General features: G+C 42.6%; 1 protein-coding gene and 1 long non-coding RNA gene across 2 annotated transcripts in view; one reads left to right on the top strand and one right to left on the bottom strand.

Annotated features, from left to right (window-relative positions):
- The window catches only part of EFNB2 (ephrin B2), a 43,411-nt gene extending 32,516 nt beyond the window's left edge, over positions 1 to 10,895 (top strand). Inside the window, exons 3-5 of the mRNA XM_004313156.4 lie at positions 7,241 to 7,333; positions 8,060 to 8,173; positions 9,917 to 10,895. Coding sequence (XP_004313204.1) covers positions 7,241 to 7,333; positions 8,060 to 8,173; positions 9,917 to 10,305 — 596 coding nt within the window. The 3' untranslated portion in view covers positions 10,306 to 10,895. The remainder of the gene's footprint in view (positions 1 to 7,240; positions 7,334 to 8,059; positions 8,174 to 9,916) is intronic.
- Positions 1,251 to 6,657, bottom strand: LOC141277072 (uncharacterized). The gene is made up of 3 exons (XR_012327774.1): positions 6,494 to 6,657; positions 2,524 to 2,602; positions 1,251 to 1,826 (listed from the first exon to the last, which is right to left on the bottom strand). It is a non-coding gene; the product is annotated as an uncharacterized lncRNA (long non-coding RNA).
- Positions 10,896 to 25,748: the final 14,853 nt, after the last annotated feature.

Genomic DNA, 25,748 nt, shown 5'->3' with positions numbered 1-25,748 from the left:
AAGAAAGTAAGCCACTCATAAATGATCTCGTGTGTTTAAGCATGCCTCTTGTAAAAAGAGGGGCCAGGTGATTTATTACCAGGCCTATTTGATCTTTCTCAGGAAAGTGTCAGAGCACCCACTGGGCCTGGAAGGTATTTCTGTCACTGACATATCCCTGCTGTGTGTGCATTCTTGCACACTCACATTTACCACCTGTTCTTTTCCACTCTGGTTGTATATAGTCAGTGGCTTTTCAGGACTGTCTCGTCAAAGATGACTATGACTCTTAGCATCTTCAGTGATTGTCACTACCTTAATTTTTGTATACACTTCTTAATGGTGAAGAGGTTTAATGAGTAAGCTGTGATGGAATTTCTTATGTTCTAGGGATGGTGTTTACTACCGTTCTCTCTATAGGCTGACCTCCCTCAACGTCCAAGTCTCGCATAACACGGGAGATAGGAAATATACTAACATATATTGGCACCTTTAGACTCAGTTCTTTGTATCTTTGTATCTTCCCTCTTCCCAAAAGAGTGAAGGTGGCAAAGTAATATGTCATCCAATCTTTCAGTGAATACAGAAACAAAAGCAGTTTACAAAAGTGTTTCAAGGTTACATTTCTCAAAACTCTCATTTCTAAGCTGTCAGTAAAATATCCTATCATTGCTCATGGTGAGCATTTAACATTGAGGAAATAATATTATACCATTTTATTCGAGAACATCCATTTACACGGGATACTTGGTATCTTTACTCATATTTTAATATGGAAGGATGGGCTAAATTGTGACTCTGGTTTTTTAACTCATTTTTCCAAATCGTTCTGTCTAGTGGAGAAACTACTTAATTGTGCTGTAAAGAAGTCACTGGGGCTAAGCTAGTTGTTACCTCTTAATGCCTGACTTACTGCTTTCAAATTTCAAAACACAACCAGAATGATGTGGGTTTAGTTCAGGTGATTCATCCCATTGTTCTGGAACACTGTTTCCTTGGGTGAAAAACACACACATCCTGTAACTTCCTTTGTATTTTTCTTTTGTCAAATCGCGGCCATTTTAAGAAGAATCTATAAAACTTTTACTCTAAGATCAGGCATTCTGGGATAAACTGCCGTATGTGTTGAAATACTGCTGAACTTTTTTTGATATTACACCAAGTAAAATAGTGAGGCCTTTGGAAAATCATGGTGGTATAGTCTCATTTCTTTGACTATAAATCCACAGAGAAAAGCATATAAAAAGGAAGAAGTTAGAAGAAGTGATTTTTTTCATCGTCCTTTCGGCACATTATACAGATGTTTTTGCTTCAGAAGTTTTTATTAATTAAAGAAAAGGGCATTTATTTTTGGCAGTCAGGGGTTGTTGTCATTTCCATGGTTAGAATTTTTCTTCTAAGTTGGTATCTTAAAGGATAACCGTGATACCCAAGGCATTGAACTACACTGAGTTCTAGAAATTGAATTCCTGTCTCTTTAGTACATTTTTTGAATGTGCATCATATATTTTGAATTTGAATTCGTGTCAGGGTGTGAAGTAGGGTAGATCTTAGCTTCCTGAGTTCTATATTCACATTAGGTAGTTATATTTTTATCAGCCTTCTGGTTTTCAACTTACATACCTCAGTTAATTTTTTGTTTTTAGACACTCAAAATTTGTCAGCCCTGCTAGAAGAAAACAGTAACCTAGTTTATGTGTCATATTTATTTTAATGTCATGGCTTTACTTTTCACGTTTCTCACTTGGTTCTGCTTCTTTTATTTCCTCAGTTTGCCAGGTAATAGGCATCTAGTTCTTCTAGTTCTTGAGTTGAGTTTCAGGAGACTGATGTGTTGAAAGGCTGCCCTAAGAAATCAGAATTAGCAGGGCCAGCGTATGATGACATGATGGACAAGAATAGTGCCAAGAAGATGATAGAGGATTTTCATAAAATGCTCTTTGTTGTGTAATCAAATAAGAGCAAATTTTGTCATGTGCAGTTTATATGAACACAAAGTTTTCATTCTTACTAAAAAATTGAACTCTCTCATTTGCCTGACCCTGTATGCTTATTATCTGTGTCTCTTTGGTGGACCTCTTTGATGAACTTCACAAAAACTATTTGCTTTGGAGTGTCCATCAACCCCCCACCCCATCCCAGCCCCATCCCAGTAAGCCACATTTAGTATAGCGACTTCCCTGGCGGTCCAGTGGTTAAGACTCCACACTTCCAACGCAGGGGGTACGGGTTTGATCCCTGGTCGGGGAGCTAAGATCCCACATGCCGTGTCACACAGACAAATAAAAAAATAAACAAATAAGTAAAATAGTATAAAATGTCCTCAATAGTATATTTTGATGTTTCATTCTTTCCATGATAACCTAAGAATACTCCTTCATAGGGATGCATTTACTCTGTAGAATTTTTTTCTGCTGCCCTCATTCCTAACCTCTTTGTGCATGGGACCCATATTTCGGCACACATCCAGCAGTTAATTCTCCATCTGACTACCGAAGTGATAGACTGAAATAAAAACAGCCAAGATCCAAGGCAGCAGCTTACCCTTTCTGGTGTGCAGAGCAGTAACAACCAAATGAAGACGCATTAAAATGCGATAGGACTTCCTCTCCGTGGGCACAGTCTAAAAAACACAGCCAGAAATATTCCTGCCCTTTCAGTCTGCTTTGCCCACTGGTTCTTCTTTTTTCTACTCAGATAACCAGCACACTGTAGATAAGTTCGTGTACAAATAAATGGGAACGCCCGGATGTTGGCGGAGTAGTTTTCGGATGTGAAGAGAACTTTTAGGCATTGTGAACTCAGGGTACTTTTTGCTGAGCGATGATCTCCACCCACTTAAAATCAGGCCCTGGGGGAACAATCTAGTGATTTCAGTGCACTCACTACATGCAGTTAGATCCCTGAAGCAAAAGCTTTTAAAAGCACGCTATAAAATGCCCATGTATCTTTATTAAACCTCTTTTCTAACTAGATACACTTTTCTAGTAATTTTTAATTTTATAAAGTCTATTTTTTCCCTGGACCAAGGAAAAAAAAAGGCCCGGCACTAAAAGCTTAGATATAGCAGTGTTAGTTTTTCTATCTCTAAATGATTAAATGCAGTTTCATACAGTTAGTACAGTAATACTGTGATTGTGGTGGCATTAGATGATGCTGCTAGAGAGACGCAAAGGAAAGCTAAGTAGAATGAGGTTAACCGTTTGTTTTTACTTTCTCCAAGTTAAAAATTCCCAATACATTCAAATCAACAATAAGAATAATTGCAAAACCGTCTCCTGAAATGGAGGTAGATTTTGTTCCCAAGCATTAGCAATTTCTTGTTGTATTCCAAAGTCAGCCACTAAGGCTTTTAAAGCTTCTTGATGACTGGCTGTTGCAGCAGAAATCAGAATATTAATCTTGAGGCTTTATTGCAGAATTCGCTGCCAGTAAAGAGGCGCCATGAGGACAGAAGACTTTGAGCTGCGCCATTTCTCAAGGTGGTGAGGTGGGCAGGCAGCTCTAGCGTTAGGCCCACGCTCTCTACTCTCCATGTTAAGCAGATCGTGGGGAAGAGACATTAATTTTTACTAGGAGATCAAATATAAAGTAAGTTGAAGTTACTCTGAGTTATTTTATAATTGAACTTGCTATGAAGTTGACCTTCTGAAGTTTCCGTTGGTGCTCACATCTTGAAACAGGGTTTTCCGAAATCAAGTTATCTGTAGTGAGGTGGATGGACCTAGGGCCTCTCATACAGAGTGAAGTAAGTCAGAAAGAGAAAAACAAATACCGTACGCTAACACATATATATGGAATCTAAAAAAAAAAAGGTTCTGATGAACCTAGGGGCAGGACAGGAATAAAGACGCAGACGTAGAGAATGGACTTGAGGACATGGGGAGGGGGAGGGGTAAGCTGGGACGAAGTGAGAGAGTGGCATGGACACATACACACTACCAAACGTAAAATAGATAGCTAGTGGGAAGCAGCCTCATGGCACAGGGAGATCAGCTGGGTGCTCTGTGACCACCTAGAGGGGTGGGATGGGTAGGGTGGGAGAGAGACGCAAGAGGGAGGAGATATGGGGATGTATGTATATGTATAGCTGATAAACTTTGTTATACAGCAGAAACTAAGACACCATTGTAAAGCAATTATACTCCAAGAAAGATGTTTAAAAAAAGCAAAAACAAAAACCAGGCTTTTCCCTGACTGCTTACATCATACCTAACTTGGGGCAAAAATCTTTCCTGGCGGAGCATCTAACCGTATTTTTTGGGGGTGGGGGGGCTGCACCACTCGGCTTTCGGGGATCTTAGTTCCCCAGCCAGGGATCGAACCCCAGGCCCCAGCAGTGAGAGCGCCGAGTCCTAACCACTGGACCACCAGGGGATTTCCTCTGAATTTTAAAGTTTAGCCCCCCTTTAAGCAGCCAAGTATTGGGAATGCTGTTTTGATGTTAGGAATGAATTTTTCAGTATCTTCCAGTAGCCTTTGCACCTTCGAAGCTGACTTAAAGGGGAAAGATGCAGAGCCCAGAATGCAGCAGAAGAGCCCTCCTCACTCCCAAAGTTCTGCCTCTTGGCCTGCCCTCCCCCTTCTCCCCTCATCCTCCCCCATCCCAGCAGTGGCCTCGGCCTCCAAGAACTCAGCAAAGGCAGCATTTTCAGGTGCCTTCTGTGCACCTCCAGGGCTTGAGGGGTTTTTTCCTCCCCCAGGCATAAAAAAAGTTTCCACTGTGAAAGATGCAAAGCCGTTTCATCTCACACTACCCAGTTTTCTTCCTACCATGTATAGTTTGTGGATGTTAAATTATAGATTGCAGTTTAATTTGAATGCTTTTGGAGTTCTTTACATTTGGGAGTTCTTCAGATATCACTTTGAGTAAACAAAAGGGAGCTCTCCACGAAGGCATTGGTATTCAGAAAAGGCACTGACCTACGCATTAAAATCAAAAGAAAACGCCACTCAGATTATGTGCACCTCTTGCACTTCCAGACTGACAAAGCAGAAGTCATCTGTAGTTTCTGCCTCTGCAGATGCAGTTCTGAATTCTGTTTACCAGGGACTGTTCTCTGCCATGCCTTGTCTGTCCTTTCTCATATTCCTTTATTTTTTTCTTTTAGACCTGAACCTTTTACCTTTTTATCTCAAGGTTAAAATAAATATTCAGTAAATCTATATTCCTCCCCACACACACCTTTTTTCTTTCTGGGTACCACCCTTCAGATCTTATTTTTATCATTTGTTAACTTAGTGTTAAACTTTTAGCAAGAAAAACTTAGGCATTGAACTTTGCATTGGGGTGCATTTATGTGTATATTAATTAGAAAACATGGAGATTCCACTTGAATTAAGTAAACTAAACCTTTGAAACTGTCAGCCAAATAAAGACATCAGCTTTCCACTGTTTCTTTCTATATAAAAGCATATCCTACGTCTTGAGAAAGATCAGATGAGAAAACTGTGAATAAGTGAAGATCATAGCACTGCTCTGAAATTGGCCAGAAAGAGTGCCTGCTTGTAGATATCCATACTGTTCTAAGCCTTTAGGAGGAAAGGATACTTTGAAATTTAGGTACATGTTTGGAAGAAACAAAAGGGAAAGAAGATGGAGAAAATGGGGGAAAAAAAAAAGATTTTTTTTAAGAGTCGCAGAAGCATGCAGAGTTAGTTCTTAGGTATTTGTTCTAATTTATCTGCCACACATTTTCTCAACAATCTACAAGAGGATACTATCTACTTTTCACCCTAAAAAACAAAAAACTGATGGCAACTTTTGCCCAGTTTCCCAGGAGAAACTCTGTGTCAGCAATAGAAGAAGAGTGAGATATGATTGTGAGGCTGGACTTTAAGGAAACACTCAGATAAGCAAAGAGATATTTTTGCACACAAGAGGCAGCGATTATTATTAAGGAAAACAGAGAAAGTAAAAGTCGCTAACTTGAGAACACAAAGACAAGTCAATCCTGGCCTTGTTTTCCAGCCAAGATAATTACCCACAGCATGCATATTTCCATGCATGCTTGTCCAACTTGTCTGCTGCCCCACCATTTGGAAAACAAACAGCCCATTAAAAGAATGTCTTTGGATGAATTTTTTTCAGGAAATCTGTCCCTTTTTCAGTGCTTTTAAAAGTATAGAGTTAGTTGACAAAACTTTGATAATTAAAGTAGAGAAGGATTTACCTGGCAGAATTGTTTATGAAACATTTACGTTCCCTGCCCCTTGAACTGTGGAGGAATGAAAACGTCTCACTCCCCACCTCCTTTTCTCTTCTGGAACTTGACCTGTAATTTAAATCCTGTCCCTCAGCAAGGTACCTGGCAGCCTATCTTTTTACAGCTTTAGTTACAGCGCTCTTCAGAGAACTCACCATCCTAAAGAGATAGAACAATGGGTTGAAACAGAGTAGGGCATAGGCTGTTGGTAAAAAACAGACACTGAAAATGGTCAAATGTTCTGTCTTTCCTCCTCCTTCTCGCGGTGGGAGGGGCATCAAGCTGGTGGACCTGAACCAAGTCCTCACCTTAGGTCCTGAGCCGTCCCAGGCCCCTCAGAGAGCAGTGGGCACCTGTGAGTCCCTCTGTGCATTCAGAGTTCTTCTGCACCAGGGAGCTCGGTTGAAGAGTTTGACCAAGGTCGATGGTGGTGGTAATAACACATCCGTTCTTTCGGGTCGAGTACAAAATGATGGAGGAAAACTCCAGAATTGGAAGACTTGCATTCTAGTACAACCTTTTAAGCTCAAGCAAAGCTGAGGAAAGAAAAGGGGCGTGGGAGTCTCCTCTCTAAGTGTTTATAGAAGTTGGATGCTTGACAAACAGGGAGCATCAAGGTAATTGTTCTTGAGGCAGGAAATCTATAGTAGAGGAAGCAGGTGCTGTGTGATGATTACCACGTTTTGAAATTACCGTATTTACTATTCTGCTTTTAGGAGGTTAACTCCAAAATAGTCAGGTTTTTGGAAGATGCTGTCCCTTTCATCTGTAGAATCAGACAAAATCCGTTAATTATAAAGGGAGGAGAAGGCACTTAAGTACATTGGAAACCAGAGGTCATACGTGCGGCAGTGTGGACGATATCCATCTTTCTTTATTTCTTTATTTTTTTCGTTTTGCCTTTCAGCATCCCATACTTTAAGAAAACTTGTGACTAAGGGTGAATTCTTATTTTCCAAATTGTTTTCAGACATTTCATGTTCATGTAAACTTGGCTTATTGATTTCCTGATTTTTTCTTTATTTTTTTGTTTTGTCCATTTTATTTTTAATCAGCTACATCAAATGGGTCTTTGGAGGGCCTGGATAACCAGGAGGGAGGGGTGTGCCAGACAAGAGCCATGAAGATCCTCATGAAAGTTGGACAAGGTAAAGACCGTCTGCTGCTTCACGGAGCCACTGATCTGGTCGAGCCCCCAGCTAGTATGGCGCCAGCGTTGCCCACACGCGCCTTCACTCACTCTGCAGTTTAGTTTCCAAAGTAAACTTTTCTCTGCACCTTGAGCCACTGACAGATTTCCTCAAGTTGTTGCAACCCACTTCTTTTACTGGAGATACTTGGAAAAGTTGAGGTCAGCCAGGTACAATGTCTATTGCCATGTCTGTATCTACAGATATATTTTTCCTTCTTAAAAGCAAAACACCTCTTTGGTTCACCATTAAAATATCCAGAATACAAACTAAGCTTCTGCCATTTTGCCCATTTCTGCATCTTGACTACAGAAGACTTGTGTTCACTGAGCCTTTTCACACAGAGATGACCTCTTGTGCAGAAAGAAATATTCTTCTAATTAGAAATTGGGATAGTAGTCAGTCAACTCACTCAGTTAAATTAAAATGTCATCTGCAGTGCTCTGCCTGCCAAATGCAAGAATCCCTACGGTTTCCACAGATGGCCTCACCATCTAAACCTCTGAAATAACTAGTAGAACCATTTTGTTTTCAAAGGAAAATTATATTCTTGCATCTCACAGTACTTTGCATAAAGAATCTTATGTTCATTTCTATTTGTGCCTCTTGAGATATAGATCCAGCTCCTAAAGCTAGAGCCCATCAGATGTCTGTGCTGTAAGTAATCGCTTGTTTTTCATATAGATGCGAGTTCCGCTGGGTCAACCAGGCATAATGATCCAACAAGACGGCCAGAACTTGAAGCTGGTACAAATGGAAGAAGTTCAACAACAAGTCCTTTTGTCAAACCAAATCCAGGTATAGCAGCGTGACCCATGTGTGCCTAGGTCTGTGTGTCCCACACTGCTCGTATCACAGCGGGTAGAACAGAGTCCAAGTACTTCTGCACCAGGAGGATGAACTTGTAGCTCCCGCAGTCAGTAATCTTTGCTCTCGGTCAGTTGTTGTCAATTACTCAACCAGAATAAAATAATTAATTCCCACAAAAGTCTTACATTCTAAAGAGTAGAATTCATCAGCTGTAAGTGCCAATTATTAGCACTGCTCTTTCAGATCAAAGCTGTTTTCATTGGCTGACACTTTATCGTGCTGTTTGCAAACCTAGCTTCAAGCCAGTGTTAACGTATATATAACTGTACCAGTGCTTCATCTAGTTATATCTAATCCACAGAGAGCCTGATTGATCCTCTTCTACATTCAAGATGGTAACATCTTAAAATGTTGCGTAATGCCGCATTTTTCAGGTGGTTTCGTCAAAAATTTTTTTTCACATTTTCAGTGTAGAATAAAATATTAAACGGATTCCTGGCAGAGGTTTAGAATACTGGATAAAACTGACTGCCGTTTAACTTCGGTTTTTTAGCGGTCTTTGAACAAACAGCTATGTGTTTGTTACCACGGGAATGAATTTTTTATATGGTGGTCGCTGAGCAGACGTCAGCAGTTCCGTATTAGGGATCCGCATGCCTAGTTGGTAGTCGTGCGAATTTAGCATCTGTAGCAATATTCCATCTCTTTCCAAGCTTCAAGGAGGAAAGTTGTTATTTCTAACTTTCAATGACAAGATGTGTCAAATTCTTATGACAAACTGATAAATGGATAATATAATGATGCCAGGCAATTTTTTAGTGCTTAACATTTGGGTTGGCAGTCTGTTCCGTGTGAGAGTTTTCTGCTGCCTTCCAAATATATTTTAAGTGTAAATCAAATAATACAAACGAGTTACGGGTTGAACGTTTTCCCAGGCCCCATCCCTCTTTGCAAGCTCTCCAGCCAGCCATCGGCAGGGCTTGTCTTTAAAGGCAGGCGGTTTGGATATTCCCATGAAGCCACGGTAGCCAGAAAGGGCACGAGAACAGCATGGCCTGGGCGGCAGATGCTGACCTGGAGAATCGGCCACTTCCCTTCTTCCTCCTGGTGGTGGCCGCAGGCTGGCTGACCTGGGTTAAGACGTGGGGCAAGATCAAGGGCTGGCTGTCACAACCTGTCCACGCAGCTGATGGATGATGATGTATAGAAGGGAAGCAATGAGGTCTGGGAGCAGCATCAAAGTCCCACCTGGAGTCCCATCTCCCCGATGGCTGGCTTCTGCCGTTTGCATTTAGCTATTTTTTAAAATTGAAGTATAACTGATTTACAATGCCGTGTTAGTTTCAGGTGTACGGCACACTGATTCAGTTATATATTTTTATATATATATATATATATATATATATATTCGGTTATGTATAGATATATTAGATATTCAGTTATATATACACACATATATTCTTTTTCCGATTCTTTTCCCTTATAAGTTATTACAAAATATTGAGTAGAGTTCCCGGTGCTCTACAGTAGGTCCTTGTTGGTTATCTCTTTTATATATAGTAGTGTGTATCTGTTAATTCCCAACCTCCTAAATCTACCCCTGCATTTAGCTATTGAACGAGGCGCTTGGTTTGCCAGTCTAGCTGCCAGGGAAGTCTCTGGCCAGCCAGCAGCCGGCCAGCCCCGGCGAGAGCGGTGACTCTTCCGGCTGCTCTTTCCCACCCCCTGCAGGTTCCAGCACAGACGGCAACAGCGCCGGACATTCTGGGAACAATATCCTCGGTTCCGAAGTGGCCTTATTCGCAGGGATTGCTTCAGGGTGCATCATCTTCATCGTCATCATCATCACGCTGGTGGTCCTGTTGCTCAAGTACCGGAGACGGCACCGCAAGCACTCGCCGCAGCACACGGCCACGCTGTCGCTCAGCACGCTGGCCACGCCCAAGCGCGGCGGCAACAACAACGGCTCGGAGCCCAGCGACATCATCATCCCGCTGAGGACTGCGGACAGTGTCTTCTGCCCTCACTACGAGAAGGTCAGCGGGGACTACGGGCATCCCGTGTACATAGTCCAGGAGATGCCGCCGCAGAGCCCGGCGAACATTTACTACAAGGTCTGAGCCTCGGCGGTGCCTTCGCTTTCCCGGAGGAAACTTACTGTCCCGCTGCCGCCCGCGGAGGGTCCGAGGCCCCCTGTGTCTGCGACGGACTGGCGCACAGCGGGGAGAGGGGACACTCCTTCTCGGGAGAGCCCTGTGGAGTCGGACAGCTTACTAGTCTGTAGCGTTTCGGCCGCGGTGACAAAGGATGCGCCCCGGCAGCTGGAAGACTCGCGTGGAAGATGCGTGTGGGGACCGCGCGCGCCCCGCCCCTCTCCTCTTCCGGGTACCACGGGCGTTCGGGCCTCCGCAGGAGCCGAGGGGAGACAGAGCGGTCGGTGGGCGGGAGCATCCCGGGCAGGTGTCCCAGGGCCCCCAGGCTGCTGGGCCTGGAAAGGCCGTCCTCCGCCTCGGGCGTGGCCCTTCCCCCCCCGAGCTGCACCCCGGACTTGTCTTGTCGCACAGACTCTGGCCGCGTGAGGCTCTCGGAGAGCGCTAGCTTTTAGTCCTCACTGTTGCACACACTCCTGTCATCCAGGGCGCTGCAGGCCTTCACATGAGATTTCTTCTCACGCCACACTCCGTATCACTAATGAGACATTAATAACGTTTGGCGTCTCCTGCTTCATCTGTTTGCAGCAGCTACCGCCGAATGGGCGATACAAGGATAGAAATTTTTGTTTGCTAATAAGGAGCCTTCCAGTCAGATACTAGGCTGTCAGCCCGGGAAGGTGAGGAGTTCACGGGAGGGAGGGCTGGGGGAAAGGCCGTCTGCAAAGGCAGTTCAGCTCTGCCACCTCTGAAGCAGAGTTGGGAGGGAAAACTCCAATTAGATAGCACAGCACTTTGGTTTTGCTAAGATTTTAAGAGGCAAGTAGGAGACACAACGACACATACGGTAGATTAGGGTGCATTTGAAGGAATTCACTCTTATCAAAGAGCAATGCACAGGAAAAAAAGAAAAAGAAATAGTCCCTCTACGCTGGGTGGAACAAAGGGGCATTGTTGGTAGAGGGCCAGGCTTGGAGGGATGGGTGGACACCGGCAGGACTCTCGTGGTACTGGCAATAGGATGTACAGCGGTGAAGCTGTAGGAAAGTCGTCGGTCTGCTTTGGGTGATGTTTAAGGCAGACTCAGCTGCTATACTTATCACATTTTATTCAACACAGGGAGAGCATTTAGGAGATTAGCAGAGAGCCAAATCTGACCTAGAAGTTTAAAAGCCAAAGGTCACACAGGCTGTAATTCCATCATCATCGACGTTATTAAGGCATTCTCATATATAAAAGGTAGGTCAGACTCCCCGGCCCCCCCAATGCCCCTTCCCCGCCGCTCCCCTCCCCACTGCGCCTTAGGACACTTTGGTTTATGGCGGTGCTGTCCTGGCCGCGAGGGCCAAGGGGTAGGTACTGAGCGAGGCCACAGCTCGGGGCCCTGTATCAAGGTGAGGCACACATGGCAAACCTCTTAGAGTCCCGAGGACCGAAATAAATTATGATGTCGAGGGGGAGAAGGAAGGTAGGATGTATTTATAATAGATATATAGAACACAAGGGATATAAAGTGAAAGATTTTTACTAATATATATTTTAAGATTGCACACGATCCACACCAGAAGATGGGAAATTCATTTGTGGCGATTAAGTGGTCCCAATGCTCCGTGCTTTAAAAAAAAAAAATTGGACAGCTACTTCTGGGAAAAACAACATCACTCCAAAAATAACAATAATGGGAGCAAACACAAAAATAACCCAGTCCTCTGAAGGCATCTTGCGTCACCGTAGATTAGGAAATGCAAGCCCCAAATACCAGGAAATCGGTGTTACTGCATCGTTTTCGACAATGACAAGACGTGCCGGCATTTATTTTCTGTGCTGTGTTTTCCCTTTGCCCTGTGGGCTGAAGTGTTCGCTAGAATCCACCGGGTCACATCGAGGGGGTTTCAGCTGAAAGTTCAGCCTGACCCCCTTCCTTCCTCTCTCCCCCTCCCCTCTCCCCCTCCCTTCTGGGAAAAGAAGTGAGTAAACAGGAAACCTACTTTTTATGTGCTATGCAAAATAGACATCTTTTAACATAGTCCTGTTACTATGGTAACACTTTGCTTTCTGAATTGGGAGAAAAGAATAAACGTAGCAACAGCATTTTAAGGTTCTCAAACCTCCAGTGAATACCTGCAAAAATGAGTTGTCACAGAAATTCTTCTCTATTTCCTGAACCTGAAAATGATGTTGGTCCAAAGTGCGTGTGTGTATGCGTGAGTGGGTGTGTGGTATACATGTGTATATATATGTATAATATATATCTACAATATATATTATATATATCTATATCATATTTCTGTGGAAGGTTGCCATGGTGATCGGCCACAGTACATATGTAATTCTTTCCATCACCCTAACCTCTCCTGTACGTGCATTCATACAAGATTTTCTTGTGAGCCATCAAAAATTACCTTTAGGATGGGGGAGAGGGGCAAGAAGGGGAAAAAATGGGAAATAGTCTGATTTTAATGAAATCAAAGGTGTGTATCATCGGTTGGCTACATTTTGGGTATATGCTAAACTGTGAAAAATCAGATGAATTGTTGAAGAGTTACCTGCAAGCAATTGACCAGTGTTCTGTGCGTCTGTTTTGTGTGTGGTGCAGAATATGACAATCTACCAACTGTCCCTTTATTTGAAGTTGGTTCAGCTTTGGAAAGTTACTGTAAATGCCTTCCTTGTATTCTCATCCCTAGTCATCCGACTTTGGAATTTGCACCATAATGTTTAAGTGAAGATGCTGTAAATAGGTTCAGATTTTACTGTATATGGATTTGGGGTGTTACAGTAGCCTTATTCACCTTTTTAATAAAAATACACATGAAAACAAGACAGAAATGGCTTTTCTTACCCAGATTGTGTACATAGAGCAATGTTGGTTTTTTATAAAGTCTAAGCAAGATGTTTTGTATAAAATCTGAATTTTGCAATGTATTTAGCTACAGCTTGTTAAACGGCAGTGTCATTCCCCTTTGCACTGTAATGAGGAAACAAAATGGTATAAAAGGTTGCCAAATTGCTGCATATTTGTGCCGTAATTATGTACCATGAATATTTATTTAAAATTTCGTTGTCCAATTTGTAAGTAACGCAGTATTATGCTTGAGTTATAAATATTTTTTCTTTTCTTTGTTTTATTTTGATAGCCTGTCATAAGTTTTTGATCTGCTTTAGTTCCACATTGCAGTTAGCCCCCCGAAGATGAAATCCGTGAAGTCACATTCCAAATCTGTTTCAAACTGAATTTGTTCTTAAAAAAATAAAATACTTTTTTCCTATGGAAAAAGCGCCTTCAAAGTATTTTCCTTTCCTTCTTGTTTTCTTTTCCTTTTTCTTTCTTTTTCGTTTGTTATTTTAATTTGCCTCCTCTGTTTCTCTGTGATTACAGTTATCAAGACCCTTCTGCCCATGGGCACGTGTATGCCCATTTTTCAAATCAGGCCGTGCACACACGCGAAGGTTAATCTTGCGGCGTTGCAGCATGAGCCCACTGGTTTCCCCATAAATCTTTTGAACTCACGTTTTAGCATAAAGTTTTATAAAATCCTCTTCATCCTGAGCAGTTTGACCTGCACTGAGTGAAAGTAGCCAGGAGAAGAAGAGGGACTTTTATCCCAACGCTTAGTTCAAGATGATCTAGTTTCCATTCAAGCAGAGCAGTTTGCTATCGACTGCTTTACTTTTCTTCACAAAATAATCCCAGGAGGAAGGAAAAAGTCTTAACGTACTGTCACATGGGTGAAAGCGCGTGTTGTGATACTGGATTGAGGCAAGTCAGGGGCCAGTGGTGAATTTAACCACCCTTTTCATTGTTGCCTTCCTGGGGAAACTGACCAGGTGCACTGAGTGTTTTCCCCACTCTCGTTGTCTTTGAGGTCTTAAGATTGATCATCAGACACCCACCCTCATCTTCCTATGAGATCTGAGGGCAGAGCTGTGCACGGCAGAAGCAACTACTAGTCACCATGAAGTGCTCAGATCTCTAGCTGCATTAACTCTGGTTAATCCTTACCTTAAGGACTGAAGTATTTTAGGTTGGGAGGATGAGAAAGGGCCCCTGAAGTAAGGAGCCAGAGATTGTTCCAGCCCAGACTGATTTGCCCAAGATCACAGCCCCAGTAAATGAAGAATCTGTGTGTTTCAAAAGCCCCTCAGGAGATTCTCATGAAAGACTGCATCTCTGCAGCACTGGCCCAGCAGACTTGTACTAAAGGAATGTTTGTCGAACAAACGCTCTCCTTCCAAATAACGAAAACAAAATTCTCCAGAGGCCCCCAGTTTCAGTTGATGCTTGAATAGTAGTTTCATTTTCTCCATCACGTTATTTCACTGTCCCTAACCGCCCGTTCACTGCAAATCCAAGTTTCGAGGCACAGTATACAGCCACGTCACTAAGCTGAATGCTGGACCCCACCTACCAGGGTCACAAATGATTAGTCTGAGTAAACGAAAACAATGACGAAATATTGCATTGACAACTTTGACTTTGTGACCCCTGTTACGATTTAAGTGTCATCTTTTCCACCTTGTTTTTGAAACCACACTTTCCCAACTGAATAAGCCAACCTCAACTGAGAAGAATAAAATGTGCCCGGTGTTTATTCTTTTCAACCAGCGAGAAGGAATCTCACGTACAGAAACTTCTCGCAGAGGTTGTAAAAGCGGCCGCTCCTCGTTTTGTTTGAAAAGTGGCCCTGCTGTTGAAACGTCCCTGCCCTGCGTTGCTAAGTGTTGACCGGCCAGCTGGTAACTCTTCGGAACATCTCTCACTGTTGTCCATTTCCTTTTCGGTAAAAACAGTTTGCCCGTTCAAACACTGTGATAAAGGTTCACAATGGAAATGAGAAAAAAAATCAATAAAATATCAGTGTCAGGACTCTGCAGCTTGCTGTCAGTCTCTGGACCCAACCCAGAGAAGAATCAGCGAAAGAAGAGAACAAATAAAACCCAGGGGCTTCCCTGGTGGCGCAGTGGTTGAGAGTCCGCCTGCCGATGCAGGGGACACGGGTTCGTGCCCCGGTCCGGGAAGATCCCACGTGCCGCGGAGCGGCTGGGCCCCGTGAGCCATGGCCGCTGAGCCTGCGCGTCCGGAGCCTGTGCTCCGCAACGGGAGAGGCCACAACGGTGAGAGGCCCACGTACCGCAAAAAATAATAAAATAAAATAAAACCCAGAGGAGTAAAACTGACTTCCTATTATATGCAGAAAAGGATAAATTACCCCACTTTTTGGTTGGGTAGCAAATAGGCCTTCAGGTGGTCCAAAAGGAGACATAATTGCTTCTGAAGTACAGAGGACCTGGATGTTCTTTTGTTTCTGTTTTCAATGAATTTGGCATTATGTTTGTGATATTTACACAACAGACGTCCTCGAAGGCAAATTTCTGTGTTGTAATAGAAGAGTATTTCCTACCCCTCATTTTTCCAGGTAGAGAATGATTTATCAAAGATTGGGGGGATATTAAAATATTGTATTTTTGTAGTAAAGTATAGCATACCAGGGAGACGAATCAATTTTTTAGTGATTAAACTGTGCCCCCAAAGCTGAAGATATATTCATCTCAAGATTTTTATACTGTGGTAAACGGACTGACTAATGGAACCTCTTAGAAACAATTCTTCATATGAAGTTAATTATATTTTATTTTATTAAATATCTTTATTAGAATATAATTGCCCTACGATGTTGTGTTAGTTCCTGCTGTACAGCAAAGTGAAACAGCCATATGTACACATGTCCCCATATCCCCTCCCTCTTGAGCCTCCCTCCCACCCTCCCTATCCCACCCCTCTAGGTGGTCACAAAGCAGCAAGCTTTGGTAGTGTATATATGTCAATGCTACTCTCTCACTTTGTCCCAGCTTCCCCTTAATTATATTTTAAGAAACAGCCAACCTCCTTATAAAAAATCTCCAGAGACATAAGTACACAGCATGAGAAATAATGATACCCACACAGTTTATGGACAATCATAAATTGTTGATAAATGTGTCCAATGAATGAAAGTGAGACCTGGCTTCCTGCTCTCTTCCTGCTACCGTTGTCTCCATGGCCTTTTAGCAAATTGCTTTGTGTTCTGCACCCCAGATCCTCACCTATAAAGCGAGAGGGTGGGCCTCCAACACACTGAAGGTTACTTTCAACTTTTTATAGGATTTGAAGCAAAGCCATCAGTCTTTTCAGCTGTTCAAAAGCATCTCGATGCAAGCTTCTATTTGTCCTGGCATCCCACGGGCAAAGCTCTGAAGACTGTTCACAGCCAGATCCCACCCCGCTTTGGGCTGCACTTGACCGTTCACCCTCTCCGCATCAAGAGCCCGCATCTGGACTCTGAGCTCTGCTGTTCTCCACCCCTTCCTTGTGTTAAATCTCAGAAAGATCCAATAACTAAGCATCTACACATACTGATTGAACTGGGAGCCCTGTTCTTGTGTTTTCAGGCTTTTGTCCATAATTTTCAAGTACAGGCACACCTCAGAGCTATTTCGGGTTTGGGTCCAAACCAAAACAAAGCAAATACCGCAATAAAGCGAGTCACATGAATTGTTTGAGTTTCCAGTGCATATAAACGTTATATTTACACTATACTGTAGTCTAGTAAGTGTGCAATAGCATTATGTCTTAAAAAATGTATAGACCTTAATTTAAAAATTGCTTTATGGCTAAAAAAAAACGCCAACACAATTATAATAGTAACATCAAAGATCACTGACCACAAATCACCATAACAAATACAACAATAATGAAAAAGTTTGAAATATTGTAAGAATTACCAAAATGTAACATAGAGACATGAAGTGAGCAAATGCTGTTAGAAAAATGGCTCCGATAGACTTGCTTGACTCAGGGTTGCCCCAAACCTTCAGTTTGTAAAACAGGCAAGCCAAGCACAGTAAAACGAGGCATGCCTGTAACTCTTTTGTCTTTATTTAAAAACATTGTCAGATCACTGCAAGCAGGCCCCCAGCTTCTATTTAAACATTTCTCAAGGGTCCACCGGGGCCAGGCAATGTGTTAGCTGTTGGCAGTGTTCTCTTCCACCAGTTAACTGAGCCCAAGTTTGCTTTGTCTTCCCTGCACTTGAGATTCATTTGTTTACTAGTCATTCTTTCCACACTGGTATCTGGAACACATGCTTATTATTTATACCTCCTTTATTATTTACACCTCTGATTCTGTAGTCTGTGGCAAAGAACTGCCTGACTAAAAAAAACACCCTTTGGTTGATAATGGAACTATTATTTCCTAAGTGCCATTCATGCTTAATAAAGAGATTAGAGTTTTTGTGTGTGTTTTGTTGTTAAAGCCATCGTGGCTCTATCTTAAAAAGTTCAAGAACAGTAGAGGAGATACACGTCATCAAAGAAAACTGCTTAAAATCGACTGAAACCTTAAGCCAAACACAAGACGCCTCTGAGGTATATCATTTTTGTATAGTAGCTTCATTAATGCAACATGAAAGGAAAACCAAAAAAGTAGTGGAGATGAATGTCTAGCTCCGGGATCTCCAAGTGGGAAAAACAACAACGCTACAGGAAAAGCTCCCAACTTGCTACATCCTTCACTGGAGTCTGTAAGTTATTTGGTCTGTTAGTTCTTTATCACCTGGGAAATCTGCATATCACTCAGGATGCTGAGAAAGGTGTAAGAAGTTTCTGTAAACATAACCCCAAATGTCTTTGTTTTGCATGTGTAATTTACTGTATTTGGACTCCTTTGCGTCCTTCTGATGAAGTGTCATCTGCCTGAGAGAAAGCATACACCCCACGGAACTGGGGCCCCCTGTCTGGAACTTCTGGGTCCTTGTATGACCCCCAGGCAAACTGCATAGCTGCCCCTCCCCCGAGGCCAATCATCTGCACTTGGATTCTTTGCGACCCTCACGGAGACTTCCTAAGGTTAAACTCAGTTACATGCATCTCATTTTGAAGTGTAGCTTATAAAACACAGCAACAAATCAAAAACTATTATGTCTGTAGCTCATCCGCAGTGAACACTTAATACACAAAGGCAGGAGTACCACTGGCTTCAGCCATTCTCAGTGAGAGCCTTTTCATCAGACTCTGGTCCAAGACACTAACAAGAGGCCCACCCAGGGCTTCCCTGGTGGTGCAGTGGTTGGGAGTCCGCCTGCCGATGCAGGGGACGCGGGTTCGTGCCCCGGTCCGGGAAGATCCCACATGCCGCGGAGCGGCTGGGCCCGTGAGCCATGGCCACTGAGCCTGCGCGTTCGGAGCCTATGCTCCGCAACGGGAGAGGCCACAACAGTGAGAGGCCCGCGTACCGCAAAAAAAAAAAAAAGAGAGCCCCACCGAAGCAGACCCTACACAAGTCTAGAAGCTTCTGTCCAGTGAACACCCCCACACACTTAATTTGTTCCCTTACCCATCATGCGTCTATTTAGCACTTAATATATGCCAGCCAGCGTCCCAAGCCTTGGAGAGGGCAACATGAAAGACAAGATTCCTCCTATCGGGGACCTCACGGTCCATTCGGCAATTCAAAACTTTCATGAATAAAAATGAAGCATCTCAAACACGTGTAAAGAAAAGAAGTAATAACGATAATAACCAATCTATGTGTTATTCCGGGAGCACGTTTTTTAAAACGTATTTGTCCAGTCGTAACCTATGTCTTTGTTACTGTGGTTTGCATTTCTTTCCTTTTAAATCTTTCATTACATATATGCCAAATGGCTGGTTCAGATGCTAAATTTAGTATAACGGTTCTTCAAAACATCTTTGGAGTTTGCTTAAGTGTCTGCCTCTGGCCTTAAAGGGCAAATTAAAACGTTTCCAATTGGTTTCCAGCCCACATTACAAAGTGTATGTGTATTTGAAAGACTGTTTCTTGGCTATAATTGGTGGTTTTCTTGTAGCTAGGTCTGAGGAAAGAATTGCAGCGAGCTTTACGTCTGCTAACAGTAGTGAGCACTGAGCTCAAAAACAGCAGGAAAAAAAAATGAAGTGTGAGCATCTGGGATGTTTGCCAGACTGACCTCCAAGTTGCGTGCCGTAGAAGAATTCCAGCCAAGCAGACACAGGGCCCTTCCTGCTGAGACCTGGGTCTCTGCCGTTTAACTTTTCTCCTTATAAAGGAGAGAGGAAAAGATAAGGGGTGCCTACCAACTCCCTTAACTACCTTAGATAAAAATAATGACGGTGTTAATCTCACTGTAATTGACACACACGGCTTCCACCATACTGTTGTCTGAGTGTCAGAGAAAGACAAAGACACGCCACATGTGTTCCTTCCAGGAGCACGTGTGTCAGGTTCATTAAAAGGGTCTCCAGCACGTGGTAGAAGCACCACTCACCACCCAAAGAGGAAGCTACGATTCACTTTGTCAGATGATGGAAAATACCCCTTGATGGTTCCTTCTCTCTGGCCACCTCGGCTCTGCGCCATGGGGACAGGGTTTGGCTGCAGCGAAATGAATGTGGGAAATATCAGGGTTTGCACGGAACTCAACGGGCAGGACTCATAAACCTCTATGTGCAGCATCATCAGGGATGCAGTGAGAGGCAGCTGTCAACTCTGATGGTGGCATCCCTGCCTCCCCGAGAATGACCTGGAGGGACATACCTTCTCCGCGAGTCACCACCACCCCAAGGACGCAGGAGAGGATGGATTACAGTCCTATGGCTTTTCATCCCCCGTGCATTTGTTTTTAAGAGTTTCCTTGACATTAACTTGAAGATCAGTTTCCAGAAAAGTGTTTGAAACAGGGCAACTGAATTTTTCAAACAGCAGCTCCAGCCAAGCAGGTACCATGTTTATGACAGCGATGAAGCAGTTTGAAGGGTCTGGTTTCGCTTAACAAGGTTGCCCAGCTTTTTATAGGCCTGAACAGAAATCCTTTTAGGGAACTCCTTCCACTAGACCGTTGTCACCACTGTTTCCTGTGATGTGTCTTGATTTCAGATTTTGATGCCTGATTTCTGACGTTTTAATATGGCAACCTCTAAATTCCATCTACCTCAGAAAGATAGGAGATTCGTGAAGCTCTCTGTTCGTAGGTGCTAAGCTTTTTATCATTTCATTTCATTTTCCTTAACTTTTTACTTTGAAAATGTTCAGATATCCAGAAAAGTTGAAAGAGCAGAGTTATAGGTCATAAGTTATATGCAGATATTTGCCTGTGTAGAGGGCCAGTGCCCCTAACCCCTATGTTGTTCAAGGGTCAACTGTACTAATTTGGGGAGTTTAAATGCTTAGAAGTATTTAAGTAATAATGTTTAAATGCTTGAAAACTCGTCTAAGTGGTTAAACCTGAAAGTTTTCATTTATTAGTTGTTAAAACAATTTGTACATATTTAGAAAAGTGTTCATCACTTACTATCTGAAGAACTATTCATCTGATAAATTTAAAAAAAGAATTAGTACTGTGCTTGCATCTGGGAAAAATTATGTTTCCTTTCCCATCCCTTCCTCCATTCCTTAAAGCAGCCGTCATAACCAGAATATTGTCTACCTGTTTCGAAAGATATTGTATGTACATACTTGCATCTATCTATCTATCTATCTATCTATCCATCTATCTATCTATCTATCTATCTATCTATCTATCTATATATTTTAAATGATGTCTCTAGAGATCACACTATTCACACTGTTCATGCTTTTTTTGTAAATAATACATCTAGGAGATCTTTCCTCATTGGTACATTCAGATTCAGTTTTTTTCAACCACCACACTTCATTTAAATCATCACCCACTAGCAAAATTTGGTTTTTAAGCTCCTACACACAATACATCACGAGTAATCTCATGGTTAATGGCAGAGACAGTGGGGCTCATCAGGTAATTACATACTCCTCTGTTTTCCTCAGGTTCACTTGCAATTAGGTTGAGGGCAATGGGCCACGATGGGGATGTCGTTTGAAGGACAAAAGAGCAGGTGTGGGATCCCAGGCTCCCTGCCCCCTGCTGCTTCGACGAGGATGTCACGAGTTCTGGAGGGCGCAGCTCAGAGGCGGTGAAGGCTCATCTGCCTGGGTCCCGAGTCATTGTATGGAGCAGAGCCTCCTGCTGGTCTGCCTTACTTACTGTGCTCTGTGTGTGACGACTCCAATTTACGCGGTAAGCCAGAAGATCCTGGGCGCTGTCTCTTACCGCAGCGTGTGCTGACCTGCCCTAATTTATACATGCTCACCATGGTGAGGTATTTTTCCAAGGATATCCTTAAGGTAAATTCCTAGTGGTGAAATTTCTGTCCAAAAGGAAATGCACATTTGAAATTTTGATAAATACTGCTGGGTTGCCTTACAATTTCCTTCCACTTTTCCTTTTTTTTTTTTTTTTTATGGTGTATCACATAGATTGATTTGCGTATATTGAAGAATCCTTGCATTCCCGGAATAAACCCCACTTGATCATGGTGTATGATCCGTTTAATGTGCTGTTGGATTCTGTTTGCTAGTATTTTGTTGAGGATTTTTGCATCTATGTTCATCAGTGATATTGGCCTGTAGTTTTCCTTCTTTGTGACATCTTTGTCTGGTTTTGGTATCAGGGTGATGGTGGCCTCGTAGAATGAGTTTGGGAGTGTTCCTCCCTCTGCTATATTTTGGAAGAGTTTGAGAAGGGTAGGTGTTAGCTCTTCTCTAAATGTTTGATAGAATTCGCCTGTGAAGCCATCTGGTCCAGGGCTTTTGTGTGTTGGAAGATTTTTAATCACAGTTTCAATTTCAGTGCTTGTGATTGGTCTGTTCATATTTTCTATTTCTTCCTGATTCAGTCTTGGCATGTTGTGCATTTCTAAGAATTTGTCCATTTCTTCCAGGTTGTCCATTTTATTGGCATAGAGTTGCTTGTAGTAATCTCTCATGATCTTTTGTATTTCTGCAGTGTCAGTTGTTACTTCTCCTTTTTCATTTCTAATTCTATAGATTTGAGTCTTCTCCCTTTTTTTTCTTGATGAGTCTGGCTAATGGTTTATCAATTTTGTTTATCTTCTCAAAGAACCAGCTTTTAGTTTTATTGATCTTTGCTATCGTTTCCTTCATTTCTTTTTCATTTATTTCTGATCTGATTTTTATGATTTATTTCCTTCTGCTAACTTTGGGGTTTTTTTGTTCTTCTTTCTCTAATTGCTTTAGGTGCAAGGTTAGGTTGTTTGTTCGAGATGTTTCCTGTTTCGTAAGGTAGGACTGTATTGCTATAAACTTCCCTCTTAGAACTGCTTTTGCTGCATCCCATAGATTTTGGGTCGTCGTGTCTCCATTGTCATTTGTTTCTAGGTATTTTTTAATTTCCTCTTTGATTTCTTCAGTCATCACTTCATTATTAAGTAGTGTATTGTTTAGCCTCCATGTGTTTGTATTTTTTACAGATCTTTTCCTGTAATTGATATCTAGTCTCATAGCGTTGTGGTCAGAAAAGATACTTGATACAATTTCAATTTTCTTAAATTTACCAAGGCTTGATTTGTGAGCCTAAGATATGATCTACCCTGGAAAATGTTCCATGAGCACTTGAGAAAAATGTGTATTCTGTTGTTTTTGGATGGAATGTCCTATAAATATCAATTAAGTCCATCTTGTTTAATGTATCATTTAAAGGTTGTGTTTCCTTATTTATTTTCACTTTGGATGATCTGTCCATTGGTGAAGGTGGGGTGTTAAAGTCCCCTACTATGAATGTGTTACTGTTGATTTCTCCTTTTATGGCTGTTAGTATTTGTCTTATGTATTGAGGTGCTCCTATGTTGGGTGCATAAATATTTACAATTGTTATATCTTCTACTTGGATCGATCCCTTGATCATTATGTAGTGTCCTTCTTTGTCTCTTCTAATAGTCTTTATTTTAAAGTCTACTTTGTCTGATATGAGAATTGCTACTCCAGCTTTCTTTTGGTTTCCATTTGCATGAAATATCTTTTTCCATCCCCTCACTTTCAGTCTGTATGTGTCTCTAGGTCTGAAGTGGGTCTCTTGTAGACAGCAAATATATGGGTCTTGTTTTTGTTTCCATTCAGCCAATCTGTGTCTTTTGGTGGGAGCATTTATTCCATTTACATTTAAGGTAATTATTGATATGTATGTTCCTATTCCCATTTTCTTAATTGTTTTGGGTTCGTTACTGTAGGTCTATTCCTTCTCTTTTGTTTCTTGCCTAGAGAAGTTCCTTTAGCAGTTGTTGTAAAGCTGGTTTGGTGGTGCTGAACTCTCTCAGCTTTTGCTTGTCTGTAAAGATTTTATTTCTCCATCAAAACTGAATGAGATCCTTGCTGGGTAGAGTAATCTTGGTTGCAGGTTTTTCTCCTTCATCACTTTAAATATGTCCTGCCAGTCCCTTCTGGCTTGCAGAGTTTCTGCTGAAAGATCAGCTGTTAACCTTATGGGGATTCCCTTGTGTGTTATTTGTTGTTTTTCCCTTGCTGCTTTTAATATGTTTTCTTTGTATTTAATTTTTGACAGTTTGATTAGTATGTGTCTTGGCATATTTCTCCTTGGATTTATCTTGTATGGGACTCTCTGTGCTTCCTGGACTTGATTAACTATTTCTTTTCCCATATTAGGGAAGGTTTCAACTATAATATCTTCAAATATTTTTTCAGTCCCTTTCTTTTTCTCTTCTTCTTCTGGAACCCCTATAATTCGAATGTTGGTGCATTTAATGTTGTCCCAGAGGTCTCTGAGACTGTCCTCAGTTCTTTTCATTCTTTTTTCTTTATTCTGCTCTGCAGTAGTTATTTCCACTATTTTATCTTCCAGGTCACTTATCCGTTCTTCTGCCTCAGTTATTCTGCTATTGATCCCATCTAGAGTATTTTTAATTTCATTTATTGTGTTGTTCATCATTGTTTGTTTCATCTTTAGTTCTTCTAGGTCCTTGTTAAATGTTTCTTGCATTTTGTCTATTCTATTTCCAAGATTTGGGATCATCTTTACTATCATTATTCTGAATTCTTTTTCAGGTAGGCTGCCTATTTCCTCTTCATTTGTTAGGTCTGGTGGGTTTTTATCTTGCTCCTTCATCTGCTGTGTGTTTTTCTGTCTTCTCATTTTGCTTATCTTACTGTGTTTGGGGTCTCCTTTTTGCAGGCTGCAGGTTTGTAGTTCCCATTGTTTTTGGTGTCTGTACCCAGTGGCTAAGGTTGGTTCAGTGGGTTGTGTAGTCTTCCTGGTGGAGGGGACTGGTGCCTGTGTTCTGGTGGATGAGGCTGGATCTTGTCTTTCTGGTGGGCAGGTCCACGTCTGGTGGTGTGTTTTGGGGTGTCTGTGGACTTATTATGATTTTAGGCAGCCTCTCTGCTAATGGGTGGGGTTGTGTTCCTGTCTTGCTAGTTGTTTGGCATAGGATGTCCAGCACTGTAGCTTGCTGGTCGTTGAGTGAAGCTGGGTGCTGGTGTTGAGATGGAGATCTCTGGGAGATTTTCGCCATTTGATATTATGTGGAGCTGGGAGGTCTCTTGTGGACCAGTGTCCTGAAGCTGGCTCTTCCTCCTCAGAGGCACAGCACTGACTCCTGGCTGCAGCACCAAGAGCCTTTCATCCACACGGCTCAGAATAAAAGGGAGAAAAAGTAGAAAGAAAGAATTAGTAGAAGTAGAAAGAGAGAAAGAAAGAAAGAAAGGAGGGAGGGAGGCAGGAAGGAAGGAAGGAGGGAAGGAAGTAAAAAAAGAAAGGAGCTAAAGTAAAATAAAATAAGATAAAATATAATAAAGTTATTAAAATAAAAAATAATTATTAAGAAAAAAAATTTAAAAAAAGAAAAACGGACGGATAGAACCCTAGGACAAATGGTGGAAGCAAAGCTTTATAGACAAAATCTCACACAGAAGCATACACCCTCACAAAAAGAGGAAAAGGGGAAAAAATCATAAATCTTGCTCTCAATGTCCACCTCCTCAATTTGGGAATGATTCATTGTCTATTGAGGTATTCCACAGATGCAGGTACATCAAGTTGATTGTGGAGCTTTAATCCGCTGCTTCTGAGGCTGCTGGGAGAGATTTCCCTTTCTCTTCTTTGTTCTCACAGCTCCCAGGGGCTCAGCTTTGGATTTGGCCCTGCCTCTGCGTGTAGGTCGCAGGAGGGTCAGACAGGACGGGGTTAAAGGAGCCGCTGATTCGGGGAGGGAGGGGCACGGAGTGACGGGCGGGCCTGTGGCGGCATAGGCCGGCGTGACGTTGCGCCGGCGTGACGTTGCGCCGGCGTGACGTTGCGCCGGCGTGACGTTGCGCCGGCGTGACGTTGCGCCGGCGTGACGTTGCGCCGGCGTGACGTTGCGCCGGCGTGACGTTGCGCCGTGCGTTCTCCCGGGGGAGGTGACTGCATCCCAAGACCCTGGCAGTGGCGGGCTGCACAGGCTCCCCGGAAGGGGGGTGTGGAGAGTGACCTGTGCTCGCACACAGGCTTCTTGGTGGCGGCAGCAGCAGCCTTAGCGTCTCATGCCCGTCTCTGGGGTCCGCGCTT

The sequence above is a fragment of the Tursiops truncatus genome, chromosome 18, assembly GCF_011762595.2.
Source record: "Tursiops truncatus isolate mTurTru1 chromosome 18, mTurTru1.mat.Y, whole genome shotgun sequence".
In the NCBI taxonomy this organism is placed as follows: domain Eukaryota; kingdom Metazoa; phylum Chordata; class Mammalia; order Artiodactyla; family Delphinidae; genus Tursiops; species Tursiops truncatus.
Note: the sequence above shows the minus strand (reverse complement) of the source record. Positions and strands in the feature narration are given on the sequence as shown.